General features: G+C 50.0%; 2 protein-coding genes across 2 annotated transcripts; one reads left to right on the forward strand and one right to left on the reverse strand.

The window, feature by feature from the left end:
• Positions 1–805: 805 nt before the first annotated feature.
• LOC136962167 (exopolyphosphatase PRUNE1-like) lies at positions 806–11,263 on the reverse strand. Its single transcript, XM_067255843.1, has 8 exons — positions 11,001–11,263; positions 6,281–6,388; positions 4,776–4,981; positions 4,294–4,478; positions 3,875–4,033; positions 3,387–3,481; positions 3,019–3,180; positions 806–2,789 (listed from the first exon to the last, which is right to left on the reverse strand). The coding sequence occupies exons 1-8, from the start codon at positions 11,037–11,039 to the stop codon at positions 2,331–2,333; spliced, it is 1,413 nt and encodes a 470-aa protein (XP_067111944.1). The 5' UTR covers positions 11,040–11,263; the 3' UTR covers positions 806–2,330.
• Positions 11,264–12,520: 1,257 nt separating this feature from the next.
• Positions 12,521–18,125, forward strand: mindy1 (MINDY lysine 48 deubiquitinase 1). Its single transcript, XM_067256067.1, has 9 exons — positions 12,521–13,760; positions 14,321–14,378; positions 14,685–14,749; positions 15,188–15,346; positions 15,493–15,595; positions 15,720–15,862; positions 15,940–16,134; positions 16,385–16,543; positions 16,659–18,125. Exons 1-9 carry the CDS (start codon positions 12,990–12,992, stop codon positions 16,731–16,733), a joined length of 1,728 nt encoding a protein of 575 aa, XP_067112168.1. The 5' UTR covers positions 12,521–12,989; the 3' UTR covers positions 16,734–18,125.
• Positions 18,126–18,544: the final 419 nt, after the last annotated feature.

An 18,544-nucleotide genomic window follows, 5' to 3' on the forward strand; every position in this document is an offset into this window, starting at 1 on the left:
TCCTATAAACAGCTCCAGGAAGACTAGGACCTTTGGAGCGCACTCACTCAGCCAGTCTGACAGCTCCGCTCTCTGCCTGGGATGAAATCACAGAGCAAGCAGGGGCATGACTGGGGATGGGCAGACACAGACACACACACACACTCATACACATAACACATAACATGCAAATCGCAATACATGACGCAATACTCAAGACACAAACACATACAGATACACACACGTAAACAAGTGCTCGCAAAACACACCCCAGAACACACACACTCACGGTGTACAGTTGGAACCGTGGTAAGCCACGCCCTGTGTGAAATGACACACAGCGGTCAGGACTGGAGGGGCGTTGGCTGCTGACAGAGTCATCAGAACACATCCAGCTCTACAGCCTCCAGCCCTCTGGAACATTCCATTCTCACCAAGCCAAGGAGGTTATGGTGGCGTTTCCAATTTCCTTTCTTTCAAGGCTTTTGACAGAAATCCCCACATAAAACCAAGACGTGTGTGTGTAGTTAACATATGTATCTGGTCACAGAACACGGTGCTTACTGTCCAACCAGCTGTTTGGTTGTTGGTTAGAATCCGCCACAGAAAGAGATGACAGAAAGACAGAGACCAAGAGACACTTTATAAACCCTTCTTTAATTAGAACTGCATATTTTCTTGTAGACTCTTCATACAGGTGGCTGTGCAGACTGTAGGCACTGCTCATATTGCATACTACAGGGGGCGGGACACGAGACAGGGGGCGGGACATAAGACAGGGGGCGGGACCTGAGACATGGGGCAGGACATGAGACAGGGGGCAGGACATGAGACAGGGGGCGGGACATGAGACAGGGGGCGGGACATGAGACAGGGGGCGGGACCTGAGACATGGGGCGGGACATGAGACAGGGGGCGGGACATGAGACAGGGGGCGGGACATGAGACAGGGGGCGGGACCTGAGACAGGGGGCGGGACATGAGACAGGGGGCGGGACATGAGACAGGGGGTGGGACCTGAGACAGGGGGCGGGACATGAGACATGGGGCGGGACATGAGACAGGGGGCGGGACATGAGACAGGGGGTGGGACCTGAGACAGGGGGTGGGACATGAGACAGGGGGCGGGACCTGAGACAGGGGGCGGGACATGAGACAGGGGGCGGGACATGAGACGGGGCGGAACATGAGATGGCAGGGGTGCAAGCACGGGGAGGTGGGGCCTAATATAAGGAGGCAGGGCTTAATATGAGGAAATGGGGCTTGATACAGAGAGGCGGGGCCAAATATAAGAAGGTGGGGCCTGATTTCAGTAGGTGGGGCCTGATATAATGATGGGGAGCCTAATATCAGGATTGATGGGCCTAATATCAAGGCCTGATACAAGGAGTTGGGGTCTGGTGCAGAAAGGTGGGGCATAGTACAAGGAAGGGGGGGACCTGATGCAGGGGAGGCAGGGCCTAATACAGGAAGGCGGGGCATGATGAAGGGGGGAGGGGCCTTATGCAGGTATAAAGAGTCTGATTTAGGGAGGCGGAGCCTCGTTGTCTTACAGGGGACAGGAAAACAGCCGTGCATTATGGGAAGGACCAAAGCCTGAAAGGACATGGCAACATTAATCCATTATTTACTCAGGACATGTCTCATGGTTACACCTGTTCGAAGACAACGGCTTTTATGAGGGAAGAGGTTGCTAAGGAAGTGTTCCTAAGGAATAACACTGGGCTTAAGACATTAATTCTAAATCTGCAAGAGGGACACTGGTTGTAAAGAAAAATCCAGGTAAAACTTTTAAGAACGTGTGTTTGTGTGTGTTTGTGTGTGTGTGAGAGAGAAAGTGTGTACGTGTGTGTCTGTGCATGTTTGTGTATGTGACCGTAAAAGATAACTGATGAAGGCAAGATAGTCTCCCATGAAACACTTCAACAAAACATATGTGTTTGGATTGACACTTTGGGAGTAAAAAAACTACTATAAAAAACATGAACAGAATCAACAGATTCAACTTGCAAAAAAGCAAAAAACTTTATGCATAAGTCAGCAAAATATCTCCTAACTTTCTCCTTCCCTCCCTTTCTCTCTCTTCCTCTACCTCCCTCCATCTTTTGTTCTCTCCAGAGGAACCCCCCATGCCCCAGCACTTCTGTGTGTCTCATGGAGAGATGGAGAGTGAAGATGAACCCTTGCATGGATGGATCCAACAGAGAACATCTCTGTTAAGGTAGCAAAGAGGAACACCTTCAAATCCCTCGACAAGGCCTAGTTCCTGCTCCTGTTCACAAGAGTCAGCATCCCAGTCACAGACTCCCAGTTACCTGACAATAGTCAGATACAAACGGCCACGTTTTAGATCAAGATTGCTCCTCCTCGTCCCCCCGCCCCAGTTGACTGAACCTTTCCAAGATGGCGTCGTGGTTCAGGCGTCCCAGCCCCCCATCCAGGGGGCACCCCTCCGCCAGGCTGTTCACGGGCGTGGGCGGGACCCCCAGCTCCTCCTCCGTCCCACAATCCTCTGCTCCCTGCAGCCGGCGCCGGTGGTGTCGGGAGGTGGAGTAGACCCGGGGGCGGGGCTCCCCGTCCATGACCGGGGACAACGATTGGTCGAAGTTGTCGTCGAGGTCCTCCCCCACCTCCCCATAATGCACCTGCCTTCTGTCCCACTCACGCAGGAAGTTTCTGAGGAAGGGGAGGAGCTTCTTACGGGAGGCCAAGGTGTTTCCCTGGTGATAGGCTTTTACATCCTTATAAGGGCTGCTAACTGGTGATAGGCTGAGCGACAGGGAGTGGGCGTGCTCCAAGGCTTGGCTCACCTGAGGAACACAGACACAGCAGTAACATAAAACAACAAATACACAAAACCTAGAACAGCAAACCCTCACAACCTAGAACAGCAAACCCTCACAACCAAGAACAGCAAACTCTCACAACCTCGTCTACAAGAAACACTAAGAACAAAGTCTAGGTTTGACATCATTTTTCCAAAGGAAAGACTCCCACAGGAAAGACCTACAGGCAGAACAGGCAGACTGCAGTACCCACCTCCTCCCTGTAGAGGGTGCTGGCGCTGTACACGGCCAGCTGGCGACACGGCTCGCTGCTGCCCTCACGGAAGGAGATTGTCATGGCGACCAGTGCGCCCAGGCGATGCTTGTGGCAAAACTCACACAGCTCCTGCTGTAGGCTCCTCCTCTGAAGGAACATCTAAGGTAACACAACAACAAATTGAAGTTTACATCAGTAAACAGGAGTAAACAATAACGAAGAGTGAATAACAATAAACAACAACATAAATGTAAGATGTGTAGGACATATATGTGAATACTGGCTGGTAAATGCTGATGGATCTAGGACGGGAGAATGGACCGGGTCTAACTTCCTGTAGAGACAGGAAGCAGGAAGTTACATACATCCAGGGTCATGTAGACGGTGCTGATGGCCAGATTCAGGTCCTCCCCTGAGATCTTCTTCATATCCTTCATCAGTATCTGCTCTGTAGACAGACCTGCAACACACACACAAACACAAACATACTCAGTGATACAGCTACAGGCTGAATACATAAGACTGGCAACACATCCGCACTCAGAGCTAGCCAGACCAAACACACCTACATACTCACACATACACACACACACACACACACACACACACACACACACACACACACACACACACACACACACACACACACACACACACACACACACACACACACACACACACAGTAGTTATAGTTTGAGGATAGAGTTTTGAGTTGAGTTTCAGCTCAACAGTTTGTGTGAGACCTATTAGTGATAACAACCACAACCACATCCCAGCAGAGCCATAGAGTCCCATAGAGGGGTCTCTTTCCATGGCTCTGCATCCCAGGCACCAGCACTCTGGTCGTCTTCACCTGAGAGGTCAGCCCTGGCGCTCTGCAGGGACTGGAAGAGAGCGCTCCTCGGTGGCAAGTCTAGGAAGCGCGTCTCCAGGTAACAAGCCGCCTGGCTGTCCCTGGCCGTCACCTGGCCGGCCGCGGGCGCCATGTTCACACAGTCCAGCAGGATGGCACCTGGAAGCACACAGTCCCAGTGCATCATGGGAAATGCAGTTCACAACTTTTGTCATTGGTGATGAACAGATTCATCCCTAATTTCATCCGAAGCCCCAGGATGCGGATTTGATTAAAACAATGAGCGGCTGGTTTCCATGGAGCTTGATGGAGGCTTCCATTGCTGCATTGCGCCTATTGGTCTCCGGAGCTCTTTGGTTGCCAGGCAACATCCGCCATCTGAACGCTCGTTAGGGACAGCTGATGAGTTCCGTCCTCACCGTACAGCAGCAGAGCCAGCGGGGGCTCCAGAAGCTCCGGTGCTCGCAGCTGGATCCGCTCCGTCACCAAGGTAGCGCAGGAAGCCACCGTCTCCACGGCGACCCGACAGGAAGTGGAGGGCGTCCGCTCCAGGTGGTGGTGGTCGATAACCTCGACTACGGCTGCCTCCAGATCCCTGTCAGCCCTGGAGAGAGAGGGAGCGAGAGAAAAGAGAAGGAAGAGAGAGAAAGAGGAAATACTGTATGTTAGAGAGAGAGAGAGACAGAGAGGAAAGAGAGAGAAAGAGAGAGGAGAGAGAGGAGAGAGAGAGGCAGGGGAGAGACGGTAGAAAGGAAGTTGAGGTGCTACAGATGCAGATGAGAAAGAGAGAGGGATACAGCGAAAGGAAGGGAAGAATACTGAGAGTGAGAGATAGAAAGAGAGAGACATAGAGGGATAGAAGTGAGAGAGATAGAGACTAGGTCCACTGGTGACCTCTGACCTGGGGAGAACGTTGTGGTGCACCAGCGTGAGCGTCAGGCGCTTGTCTCCATGGAGACGAGCCAGGTCCAGCTGGTCTCGGAACACCAAGCTGTCCGGTGAGACTCCGACCTCCCTGAGCAGGAGGATGCTGTCCGAGCGCAGGGGAAACTCCGCCCTCGGAATGTTCATCACGGCCACGGGGGTGCCATGGGGACGGGGAGAGGTCTGGGGGGGGGGCAGGGGCGACAGAAGATGTCAAGTTTGTTGACGTGTAAAAGAAAGGTGATGAAGGAAAGGTTTGATATCAAGGTGCTGTAGACAGGACAACTGTCTCTCTGCCAACTGTCTGTCTACCTGTCTCTCTCGCTGCCTATCTATGTCTCTCTCTCTGTCTGTCTGCTCTCTACCTGTCTCTCTGTCTGTCGACCTGTCTGTCGTTCCCCCTCCCCTGTGGGGGTCTAGGGTATCTGACGCTGTGTGAATATTTCATGAGCAGAGAAGAAGAGCAGACTAGCCAAGACTGGTGGAGGACGACTGGGTCGATAAGGCGATGAAGAAAAAGAGAGGGAGAGCGAGGGGGTTAGAAAGAGAAGGAAGGAGAGAGAGAAAGGGTGGAAAGGGAGATGAAGAGAGAGAAGAGAGAAAGGGGAGAGGGGTGAGGGACAGAAAGGGAGAGAGAAAGGGGGAATGTGAGATGAAGAGGGAGAGAGGGAGAGAAAGGGCATGAAGTTGATTTTGTTGTCACTGTGGTATATGACCGCAATGACACGTCCCTTGTACCCTCTCCTGCCATCTAGACAAGGGAAGCAGCAAAAGGTTGGCTAGACTGTGTAGTGTGTAATGTTGTTGGCATTTGGCGATGCTGTTCTGTGTTTGTGTATGTGTTTCTGACCCCTGCTGCACACTAATTTCCTTTTGAAGGACAAATAAAGTTGAAAGTTGTAGACTGTTGGGTTTGGGACCAGGCCGTGTAGATAGCTAGACTGTTGGGTTTGGGACCAGGCCGTGTAGATAGCTGGACTGTTGGGTTTGGGACCAGGCCGTGTAGATAGCTGGACTGTTGGGTTTGGGACCAGGCCGTGTAGATAGCTGGACTGTTGAGTTTGGGTTGAGGCCAGAACAGTGTAGACAGCTAGACTGTTGGGTTTGGGACCAGGCCAGTGTGTTGTTCTGTGAGAGCTGACTAGATGGTTTGGAGCACAGCATTTCCGAACACTGACCTTCTGTGAACCACAGCCACTATTTATAGGTCTACATTATCACATCCCACAGCATACCAGAGACAGACACACAGACAGATATACACACACACACACACACACACACAGTGGCACACAGTCTCAATTTAATTTAATGTAATCTTTGGAATTAAAGACACACCCAGACAGAGTGTAGAATTTACCACAGCTTGTTGCCCATTTTAAAGTTTGAACTTTTTGTCCAAAAGAGACGATGGACTGAAACTGGGGGTTGAGAAGCAGTGATTGGCTGAACCTTGAGGTTCGAGGGAGGGAGCGGTCTTACACGGAACAGGAAGTAGGCGTAGGCCAGCGATGACACCATGGAGTCCAGGTCACATGACTCGCTGCCAAGGACAACGTGGATCCCAGCAGAGCCGTCCTGAGAACTGCCCTGCAGGAGAAGGAGGGAGGGAAGGAGGAGGGACGGAGGGAGGAAGACGAGGGGAGGGAGGAAAGAGAGAGGTAGGATGAAGATGAGATAGGGAGGAGGGACGGAGGGTGTTTAGAGGAGAGACAGCAGGGTTGGGAGTGGTAAAAAGGAAGGGAGAAGGTAAAAGGGAACACAAGAAGAAAAGATGATAAACCAAACCAGGCTAGACCCGGTCATAGCCCGACTGTGATTAACCTACACTACTTAGTTAATGCTGACCAGGAAGGCTATAAACCTCTATATTTATTTCTCATCTCCTCTCATTTCCACCCTGCTCTCCTCTCCTCTCTTCTCCTCCCACTCTCTCCTCCCCCATGTCCCAGCATCCCTGTCACCTCCCATCAGCCTTAGCAGCCAGCAGATCCTGGTGAGGCATGACGGAGGGAAGGGGAGCCAGGGAGGGGAGAAGGACGAGAGCAATAAGACGAGCGAGGGAATAATAAGGAAGGGAAAAGGAGAGATGAGGGGAGGGAGGAAAGGGATGGAGGGACAGGGGGGGGAATAATGGACAGAACAAGCAACAGAGAAAGATCATGAGGGACATAGAGAGAAGGAGGGAGAACGACAGAGAGAGAGAGAGAGAGAGAGAGAGAGAGAGAGAGAGAGAGAGAGAGAGAGAGAGAGAGAGAGAGAGAGAGAGAGAGTCGCGGGCTTGCTAGGCTATAATTAACTCTGAAGTGTAAGTTCAACTGACAGGCGGATCTCTCTCTGTTGGATATACTACACTGTGGTTCTTAACAGCTGGAGTATGATTGTAGTACTCTCACAGCTGAAGTGTATACTAATGTAGTACAATTTCAGCTGGAGTATGATTGTAGTACTCTTTCTGTTGGATTGTATAGTATTCTCACAGCTAGAATATTCTACGGTACTATACTACTGTGGCCATTTTAAGGGACAAGGACAAACATACAAACATACAGAAATAGCTTGGCTGCATGTGAACTGGGCTGGTGGGAGAGTGGAGGGATGGCTGAGGAGGGAATATGAAAATGGGACATGGAGGAGAGGAGGAGGGAGGGATCTCCCTCACCTCTTCTTGTACAGGAGGGGACTGTGTAGAGGGCATGTCCGTGTTACAGCCATGGCACCTTTGAGTTAAGCTCGAGTACTAGACATCTAGAAGACCTCTCTTCTGGGTTCTGCAACCCCTCAGGTGAAACGCTCACGCTGAAACAATGATCCTACTTACACAAGACGCGCTTCTCCTCTTAGGTTTTCTCTCTCTCTCTTTCTCTATCTCTCCTTTGTTCTCTGCTCTCTCTCAAACCTTTTCTCGATCTGTTCCTCCCTCTCGCTATACTTCTTTCTCTCTAAGTGCCTCTTATAGTCATCTTCTATCTGGTCGATGTAAACTCAGCCCTGCCCTTTCTGTGTCTCACCCCTCTCTGGATGGATGGACAGATACATGGATGAGTGGACAGATGGACGGATGTGAGGGTGCTCGAACAGCCAAAGAGGATGGGAGGTGGGGATTTAGAGTAAAGGAGGAGAGGAGAAGGGGAGGAGGGGGGAGGAGAGGAGAGGAGGAGGACAACAGTAAATCTCTCCTGTCCCTAATATCCTTATTTGGATCCGGAGATAGTCGGGGGGGGGAATGAACGACGGTCTTCCGCCCGCTGGGCTGGAGACTCGCCCTGCCGATAAGACAACAAGTTAGCGCGCTCCCGTTGTCAAGGGCAACCTGCAGATAAACATCAGCAGTGGTCGTCCATGCAAGAAAGCTCTTAACGCAGAACAGTAGCGGCTAAATTGAGACTGGCCAGGAAGACACAGAGACCCGCTGTCTGTGTGTGATGACCCAGACACATGCAAGTGGTTTATAAGGGAACACACAGAAACATCTGATGAAAGCCAGACAGACAGACAGACAGACAGTAGCTAGTCAGGAGGGAAGGAAGGAAGTAAAGAAGTAAGGAAGGAAAGAAGGAAGGAAGGAAGGAAGGAAGGAAGGAAGGAAGGAAGGAAGGAAGGAAGGAAAGAAGGAAGGAAGGAAGGAAGGAAGGAAGGAAGGAAGGAAGGAAGGAAGGAAGGAAGGAAGGAAGGAAGGAAGGAAAGAAGGAAGGAAGGAAAGAAGGAAAGAAGGATTTTCTACAGTATTGAAACGGGGCCTGCAAACCTGCATGAGCAATGACAGGAAGTGTAATACAGAATTTCATTTAAGACCTATCAAAAAGTAAATCCCAGTTTAGGAGGGAGGGATAACAAGAATTTGTTCAGTTGAGTGCTATGCTTGTGAGACCAGCACTTAGCCCACCTGTCCCCCCATGGTCTAAGTGCTAAAAGCTCTCAGCGGGGGGAGAGGTACAGAGCCTTCCCAGTGGGCAAACAGCACTTCACATCTCAACAACAACAAAGTGCTGTATCATCCTGAATGACTCAGGAAAGTTAGGGGCTTTCAAAACAGCCCAGACTGGTAGTGTTTACCAGTCTGGCACAGACAGTATTTAGGTAGATACAGTAGGTACATATCATTAGAGAACGAGTGACTGAATTTGGTCTGTTTTCAATTCACAGTTGGAGGTTATACAGAGTGACTACAGTCGTGGCCATAAGTTTTGGCAATGACAAATGTTGTGTTTTGCAAAGTTTGCTGGTTCAGTATTTGAGGAAAATGTTTTCACATGTTTCTATAGAACACTGGAATACAATAAGGCACATAAAAAATAAAATAAAAACTTTTTGGGGGCGAAAATGTTCTATATATACAAATAGTCCCCTCTTTTACAGCAGTCAATCTGCTCTTAAAATCCAATCAGAATGATAGAGTGATTTCACCTGGCTAGAACTAGTTCACACTTTCCCCTGTGCTGATGATATGACTTACTGAAATTATGTTAGCAGTCATTTTATGCCAAGGCCCAGCAGGCTTTGCAAACACAAAATGTATGTCGCTCCCAATACTTTTGGCCACGGCTGTAGACCGGAAAAAAAAACGGTGAAACCAGAAACCTGCTTTTGAACCCTGACCTTTATAGACCTTCACAGAGCTGTGTGGTGCTGTCCTATACACTTCACAGAGCTGTGTGGTGCTGTCCTATACACTTCACAGAGCTGTGTGGTGCTGTCCTATACACTTCACAGAGCTGTGTGGTGCTGTCCTATACACTTCACAGAGCTGCCATAAAGGCCAGTCTGCGGCCTTTGTAATGCTGTGCTAAAGACTTCATTGAGCTCCATTAAGGCTTCATAAAGCAGTTTTTTTACTAGAGGTGACCTAAACAGCAGGTACTATAGCGCAATAGTATTGTTCTGAAGTCGTCCCATAGACACAGTACTACAAATAATAATGCAATGTAATAATAATTTGTTAACTTAACAAACGCTTTAATCCAATGAGACATTAAGGGGGGATTGGAACATTGGAAGTCTTGCTTTGCAGGAAAATGTAGACAAATGCTCTCCCACTATTCCCATACCCACATCAATCTAGTATCCAGGCAAACAAGCCAGCAGACCACCAGGCTATCAGGCTGTAGGACCACAGGATCCTGGAAGCCAAGGCTTGGGTCTGCATCCCTGCCTGTCTGCCTGCCTGCCTGCCTGTCTGCCTGCCTGCCTGCCCGCCTGCCCGCCCGCCTGCCTGGGAGAGAGAGGGAGGCTGGCAGAGCTTCACTCCCGAAGGATGCATCCTTGTAGGAGACACCTTGCACCCTTGCCAAGACAGGAAGGATGGAGGATGCATCATGGTGGAATAGAATTCGATGAGTTGGATGTGTATAAATGCCATGAAATGTCAAGAGCTTTGGAAGAGGCTTTTGCCCCTGCATGCCGCTCTCTCTCCTTCTCTGTCTCACTCTCATTCTGTCTCTCAGATCTAACAGTCCTACCACGTGACATAATTAACACCCAAGGCCTGTGTTGAGTCACATGACCCTGATGTAAAGGGGAGTGCAGTGAAATGTATAGACAGCATGAGAGGCCCAGGCAACTGTTACAAGGCTGCGTGCAATTTCCTAAGGATTGTTGGTGGGCATGCTTGAATGCACACACAGACACACGCAGACACTCACACAAGCACACACACTTACTTTCTTGCTCTCTCTCTCTCTCTCTCTCTCTCTCACACACACACACACACACACACACAGAGACATTCTCCCTGCATTTCTCTGCATCCTACCAACCCCCCCCCCCCCCCCCAATTAGCTGCGGTAAAAGACAACTACTGTGTCCCAGTTCCTCGCGCTGACTTCTCCCTTAAGTGTGCACTTCTGCGCGCTCCAAGTCCGATGTTGCCATAAGCATTAAGCTAGAGCCATGCTACATTCATTATAACATGCTTTATAAGTATTCCCTTTCAAGTGCACACAAGTAAGAAAACTAATATGTAAGATGAGTTTCATAGATATACTCTGCAAAAAAGGATACATAGGATTATTTTCGAAGATTGCACAATGCATGCGCACGTCCACTGTGGCTTCTCAGTTTGTGTTTGCAACCCACCAAGGCTGGCGCGTGACAGACAGCCCTCGCTCGCGGTGTTAAGTGTACTCCTTCTAGTGCTAAAGTCATATAAGATTCCTGTACAATTCGAGTCTTGTCAAAGTGTTGATGTTTCATCTCTCCTTACCTTCAACGCAGCACTGCAACTCTGTAGAAACTCCTCCATTTTCGCCTGAGCAGGACACGGTTGGGATATTCAGAATAACAGTTTTATTGTCTGCGAGTGTCCTCTGCAGTAACTTGACAGATATCTAACGGGGTGAAAGATGGGAGAGAGAAGAGGGTGAGGGGGACGGAGTCATTTGCGGTGCTGTTGTAGCTATCATGTGTGAAAAGTGGGCGTGTTCACCCTCCGGTGAATATTCCACCAAGATTGTCCCAACCACTGATCCCCAAAACAATCTACTCGTAGCTGCACCGGTCGCGTCCGTAAAACCAACCCTGTTGTAGATTCAAAGCCATCGGATGAGTGTAATCACGACTTGACGTGCACGCTCATTTGCAGTGGCCGTTAAACGTCGTGACATCATTGTTTACCCACCGTGGTTTCCGGATGTGGAGTACACGCATTTGATGTTACGAACGAGGAATGTAAATAGCATGGTCATCTGACTGTCAGCGAAGCTTGAAAACGTGGACTAGTTAGTCCGATCCTTTTTTTTGAGCGTATGTTATTCTTGATGAACCTAGCAAACAGCAAGGCGAGTTTTCAAACAAGTGGGTAATTTGCGGTGTCGGAAGTGGCTTTATGGTGAGTTGTTTTCTCTCTAGCATCAGCGATAAGCTAGCGGGCTAGCCCAGAAGCTGGAGCTAGCTAGCTCTACCTAGCCTAACTGCATCAGGCTACTCGGAGTAAGGCACTACCAGCTAGTATCAGTACCAGCTAGTGTAAACTATTGAGTCAGGGAGGTAGCTTGCCAGCAGTTGCTTAATCAGTAATGTTGGAACATCATGTTTCTTTAGTAAGGTTTGGCTTCATCGGGATGGTTTACATGAACATTGTGTAGCACTCATTTTTAGCTATATGTTGTTGTTACAGTAGTTTTGTCAAGCAAATGTATATCTACGATCTGGCGTTGAATTTATAATTGAAATTAGTTCATGGATTGTAACCTCTAGCTGTAATCACCAGTAAGAATCACGTTTTTGTAAATTTTACATTGTTGAATTTGTTGTGCCTTTCATTGCAGGTCTGTTATCACCGAATATGGTCACGCACAACAAGTACGTTCTTGTTAGTTAGCTCTCACCTTCGGACAAAGCAGAATTCAGCCTAACCATTCAACACTGAGCAACCTGCTGAAATCCTACATAGTCATCACTGTCACGAAGTAGAAACCAAGGGAGGAGGAGTCTGACTAACTGCCACTGTACGGTGACCTGTGCGTTGACGAAACAAACTCAGACACTATCTAACATTCATCTGAGGCGTTATTTGATTCTGAACAGAAGATACTGTGTAGTTGGCAAGAGACTAAGGTCAAACAACATTTGTCCGATTCCATGTTTGTGGTTGTTCACTTTGGTTGTTCTGTTGCCTGAAGTTACTGAACGATATTATTTGACTGGGAGCTTTAAGCATAGTCAAACCTACCTACCTTCTTCCTGTATCATGAACAGGGAAAGGCTGCCTTGTCTCGTTGAAGGCTGATATTTTGTGATAATATTTCTGGAATATCTACTTTTTTCTGTCACAAACCTGGTTTTGTATTTGCAGTGAATATTGTCTCTCTGTCAAAAAGAGAGCTCTGTCACCTGGAATCCCAAACTTGACTTGAGATCAAATGGGCCTTTGTATTAGGTCCTTTGTACAAGCCTCTGTCTAATGTGACTCCCAGAAGTAGCGAAAGTAAAGTCGCTCCCCCCTGCCCTCGCTCTGCCAAACAAGGGAGCTCCTCAGGAATGCAGCAGTGACAGAAACAGCGCTCCCTCAAGGTAAAAACCCTGTCCGACACTGCCAGGTCACCTCCCAAACGCCACTACCCTCGTGTAAAGGGCTCAGAGAGACGTGTAGTTTGTGTGTTTTTGCAGCTTTTTATTAGCTCTCAGAGGGTAGTCTTTGAAGCCGACTTGGCCTTACTTTTTAATCTCTGGACAACAAAGTGCTACGGTCAGGATGTCAGACGCCAGCAGTGATGGAGTGGGTGGGGAGTTACTGAGCGTGTGCAGAGAGGACCTTCCCCTGGCATCCACCAAGGCCAAAGACGGAAGCCTTCCACCAGCAGTCTCCACAGCGACGGAAGACTCCACCTCCTTGGTGGATCTCCCGGGTTACGAAAACCCAGTCAAACTGCCCCCGGCCTCTAAAACCCCTCTGGTGGAGGCGGAGGGCCCGGGTAAACCTAGGGAAACTACAACTCCAGCCCAGGAAACTACAACTCCCACTCCAGCCAAGGAAACAACAACTCCCGTGTCTGAAAACGGTGCACCCCAGGAGGAAGAGAGGAAGGGGGTGGAGGAGCGCTCCCAGTCCCAGACCACGCTTGGGGGCTCACAGGACCTGGGCCCGTCCTCCGACTCCGCCTCCTTCTCCATCCCTAGCCTGGAGCTCTCGGACATCACCCCTGGGAACTCCCTGGACGAACCCCTGTCCTCCTCCTACTCAGCCCTGGGCGTGGAGGGGCGCTCCCCCTCCGCAGACGCTCCCTGCCTGGGGGAGGAAGAAGCCCTGACGGGGGCTGGACCTGGGTTCACCTCCACCCCTGCAGTTCCCCCACTGGCCACAGGGGGTGCCACAGCTGCTCCAGAGCCCGAGCCTGTGGCGCCTGCCTACTATTTTGTGAAGTGGATCACGTGGAAGGAGAAAAAGACGCCCATCATCACGCAGAGCGAGAACGGGCCCTGCCCCCTGCTGGCCATCATGAATACCCTGTTCCTCAGGTGGAAGGTATGCTCACTAGCGTTAGCATTAGTGCTCGCCACAATTATCAGACACATTATCACAGATTATAGTTAGCATTAGCACTTGCTACAATTATCAGACACATCACAGATTATCGTTAACATTAGCATGCTACCATTATCAGACACATTATCACAGATTATAGTTGGCATTAACACTTGCTACAATTATCAGACACATCACAGATTATCGTTAACATTAGCATGCTACCATTATCAGACACATTATCAGTAGAATACATTATCACACATCGTCATGCACTTATCAGGCATTACTGTTAGCACAATCAAACATTAGCATTACCACACTTTTTTAATGCATGCTTTATTATGTATTCTCACTAACATTTTCACCTTATCCTTAGCATATGTAAACATCACTAGTATCACTATAGTAATATACTAATATGATAATATTAGACTGGCCCAAACTAAGTGTTATCAGATAGTTATTTAAGCTGTGAGGTTAGTGGTTTGGGTTTGGAACATAGCTTGAATCAACACCCCTCTATCCTCGGATTGACGTGTTCTGTGCTCTGTTCCCAGGCAAAGCTGCCTGCCCAGACAGAAGTAATCACCACAGAAGACCTGATGGCCCACCTAGGTGAGGGAGCAGAGATGGAGGCCTGGGTTGTCTTGACCCCCATGTGGTCTCTGTAACAGTAGAAGGAGTGTGTTGTCTTGGCTCTGACTCACTCTGGGGTTAGGCTGCAGGATGCTCAGTACTGTCATGGTTGACACAGCCGAAGGAAACATTCCTTGTGTGCATTAAACACACACTTTTGATACTAAACGTCTTTATCTCCCAGCAACAGCTGGGAGATAAAGAGTCCACATTCCTGACTGGGGTTAGTGTGCCTTTTGAGGTTAATGCTTAATTTCTGTATTTGTGTTTGTGTGTGTGTGACAGGAGAATGTGTGTTATCTGTCAAGCCCAGAGAGAAGGCAGAAGGCATGGAGCTGAACTTCCAGCAGGTATTTAACACATAAACACTCAGACCAGCGGCTGTTTACTCGGCTGTTAATAGGACTGGAATCAACCAGAGGGAGAGAGAGAAGGGGGGTGAGAGAAAGAGAGAAGGTCAGAAAGGGTGGCAAGAGAAGGGGAGAAGAGAGACGTTAGGAGACACGAGAGAAGGAGAGGTTGAGAAAGAGAAGAGGGGAGGAGAGAGGGATATATATAGAAATGGAGGAGCGGGAGAGAAAGAGAGGTAGAAATTGTGAGGGTGAAGGTGATGAGACAAACAGTATTTCCGGTATTTTCAAACTTAGCAGTGTTACCCACCTACTCCCTGTGCACTACCAACATAAATCCACTTATCCTTATGAAGTATGTGCATGCTCTAATAACGTCTGTGTGTGTGTGTGCCCTGGGGTGTGTGTGTGTGTTAACCTGGGGTGTGTGTGTTCCAGAACATGAGTGATGCCATGGCAGTCCTTCCCAAACTGTCAACAGGTCTGGATGTCAACGTGCGTTTCACAGGCGTTACTGACTTCGAGTACACCCCAGAATGCATTGTGTTTGACTTGCTCAACATCCCACTGTACCACGGCTGGTTGGTTGACCCACAGGTATGAGCTTTCACAATAAGAGTCCTCCTGAGGGATTTCCACAATAAAAGTCCCACTAAAAGTATTTTCCCATTTAGTCCTTTCTTGTCTTTTCACAGTAAATGTCGTCTAGAGGGATAATATTGTTTCTTCTTGTCCCTCCTCAGAGTCCAGAGATGGTGTCAGCTGTGGGGAAGCTGAGCTATAACCAGCTGGTGGAGAAGATCATCGACTACAAACACTCAACAGACAGTAGCCGCGTCAGTGAAGGTGACCTTTCACCTTTGGACCCTGTCCTGACCCAAATCCTTCTGACCCTAATCCTGACGCCACCGCTGACTCTACCCTGACCCCACCGTGACCCCTGACCGCCACTGTGACCCTGTGTCCCCAGGTCTGGTGTCGGAGCAGTTCCTGGAGTCCACGGCCACCCAGCTGTCGTACCACGGCCTGTGTGAGCTCAACGCCACCGCCTCCGAGGGAGAGATCTCCGTCTTCTTCAGGAACAACCACTTCAGCACCATGATCAAGCACAAGGTGTGTGTAGCGGTGTATGTTCCTGGTGTGCGTGTTTGTGCGTCAGCCCCCCTGACCCCTGCCCCCCTGCCCCCCAGGGTCACCTGTACCTGCTGGTGACGGACCAGGGCTTCCTGCAGGAGGAGGGGCTGGTGTGGGAGAGCCTACACAACGTGGAGGGGGACGGGAACTTCTGCGACTCAGACTTCCGCCTCTGCCACCCCCCCCAGCGGCCCCTGGCCCCGCCCGTCTCCCTGCCCAGCCCGCAGCAGCAGCAGAGGCAGATAGACCAGGTCAGGCTACAGGCTACAGTGATGCTAATGCTAATGGAACAGCAGTGAAAAGGAGAAGGACAATAACACCAGTCTTTGTTCTTTGGTTCTCTTTGTGTGTGTGTGTGCATTTCTGTGCGTGCGTGCATGCCACTTTGTGTGTCTGTGTGTGTGTCCTTGCCTGTTTGTATGCTTGTGTGTGTCTGCGTGTCGGTTTGTGCGTGTGTGTGTGCCTCCCTGTTTGTGTGTGTGTGTGTGTGTGCGTGTCCAGGACTACCTGGTAGCCATGTCTCTCCAGCAGGCCCAGGGAGAGGCCCCGGGGCCCCTCAGTGACCTGGAGCTAGCTCGCCAGCTGCAGGAGGAGGAGTACCAACAGCAGCAGCAGCAGCAGCAGCAACAACAGGGCCCCTCCCAGCCCCACACACAGCAGGTAGAGACGTGTCTCTGCCCAGCACAGTCACCTCCCTGACACGCACACTAGACAAGCACCAGTCCGCCACCATGCTGTCACTGGTGTCAACACGGTTTGTTTGTTTTCCTTCCAGGTCAGAGGTCAAGCTTCGGGTCAACAGGGAGGATCGAGAAGACGAGAGAAGGACTCGGACTGTGTCATACTATAGACCTCCTCACCCCTCATCCTGACCCCTCCCTCCTCACCCCTCCGCCTCACCCTGTTCCCCACGGCCCCCTCCTGTCCAGCCCCGCCCAGGCATGCTCAGTCCTGTCCTTTCCTGCCCAGCAACCAGTCTGTAACCAGGCCGTCTGCCACCAGTTAGTCTGTTACCAGGCAGTCAGTCTGTCACTATGCAGTCAGTCTGTCACTATGCAGTCAGTCTGTAACCAGGTAGTCTATGACCAGGCAGTTGGTAACCAGGCAGTCAGTAACCAGGCAGTCAGTCTGTCACCAGCCTAGCTGGGTGTACGTGAGGCTTCAGGAGACTGAGTGCTGGAGGTGTGAGGGAGAGACCGGGGGGATGTGAGCCAGGATGGCGGTGCTGGAACCTGGATCTGATGTCACCCTCTCCTGGGGCCTGGATGCCTCTGCTCACACGAGTGCTAAGAAGGTGGAGACGCTAACGCCTGTTTGGTTAAATATTGGAGCACAACAAATCTCACCCTCTCTCTACCTCCCCCCACTCTACCCCCATCCCTCCCCACCCCCTCTATCCCGCTCCACCCTCGAGGTCCTAGTCCATCAGTTCTGTCTGGCTCGTTTCAGTCAGGACTGCCCAGGTCCAGTCAGGGTTTAAGAACAGGAGCCGTCCTGTCCAGGAGGGATCTACTATGTCAACATTCCTGCCTCCCCCCTCCAACCCTCACCCCTACCACCCCCCTCCACCACCACCTGAGGGATGCATCCAGTGCCCTGCTAAAGTGCTTTAACACATCTTAATTACCGGGGGGGGGGGGGAGGAGAGTATTTTAACACATAAAAATGATCTGCAAGTGGATTTTAATATGCTAAAGTACATCAATATGCTACAGTACTTTGATAATGCATAGGGGGGTACATGCTGAAGGGGTGTTGGGTCCTGGAAGGTGATCTTTCGCCCCCGTGTGACGAGCAGAGGAAGCGCAGCGGTCAGTTACCTAGTAAATATGCGAGAGAGCGGAGATCTGGGAGGTGTTATGAGGACAGCTAGCTCAGTCACTAGGCTCTGTTGTGGGTGTTTGTGATTATTGTCGTTGTTGAAGGATTGTAGCAGTTATAAAGATGCAATTGTGGACCTTTACTGTCAAATGAAGTGTATAGCAGATCTAGTACACTGTAAAGTGTACACCAGCACAGGAAGGATGCAAACCGCGATCCTGCACTTTTCAACAGAAAGTGGACAAGTGCACACTTGAGGAGGAAGGCAGCTGGGCCTTATTAGTAGCTTTAGGGGAGGGGCTTTATGGGAGGGGGAGGGGCTTACTGCAACACTAGACCACACCCACTTATCGCCAAGTCTTAATTGCCGCCACCTATTTTTGCTTTGTATGTATTTAATGTTATGATGTCACCACGTCAGTAAAGGAAAATCAAAACTATCCTGGGATCTGGAGTCTTTTTGGAGTGTGTGTGTGTGTGTGTGTGTGTGTGTGTGTGTGTGTGTGTGTGTGTGTGTGTGTGTGTGTGTGTGTGTGTGTGTGTGTGTGTGTGTGTGTGTGTGTGTGTGTGTGTGTGTGTGTGTGTGTGTGTGTGTGTGTGTGTGTGTGTGTGTGTGTGTGTGTGTGTGTGTGTGTGTGTGTGTGTGTGTGTGTCTTCGCAAAGTACAACTTTGTTTGATGTCGTGGGTTCATGACATGACAGGCTGTGCCCTGAGCTGGAGGTCTGTGTCTTCATGATACTAGTCTGCTCTCCACAACTTCTCCATTCAAAGTCCATAAAGGCTCATTCAGAACATGTTCCTAGAAGTTACAATTAACCACCAACAGTAAAAAAAATTGA

Source organism: Osmerus mordax, chromosome 18, assembly GCF_038355195.1.
Source record: "Osmerus mordax isolate fOsmMor3 chromosome 18, fOsmMor3.pri, whole genome shotgun sequence".
Taxonomy (NCBI): Eukaryota; Metazoa; Chordata; class Actinopteri; order Osmeriformes; family Osmeridae; genus Osmerus; species Osmerus mordax.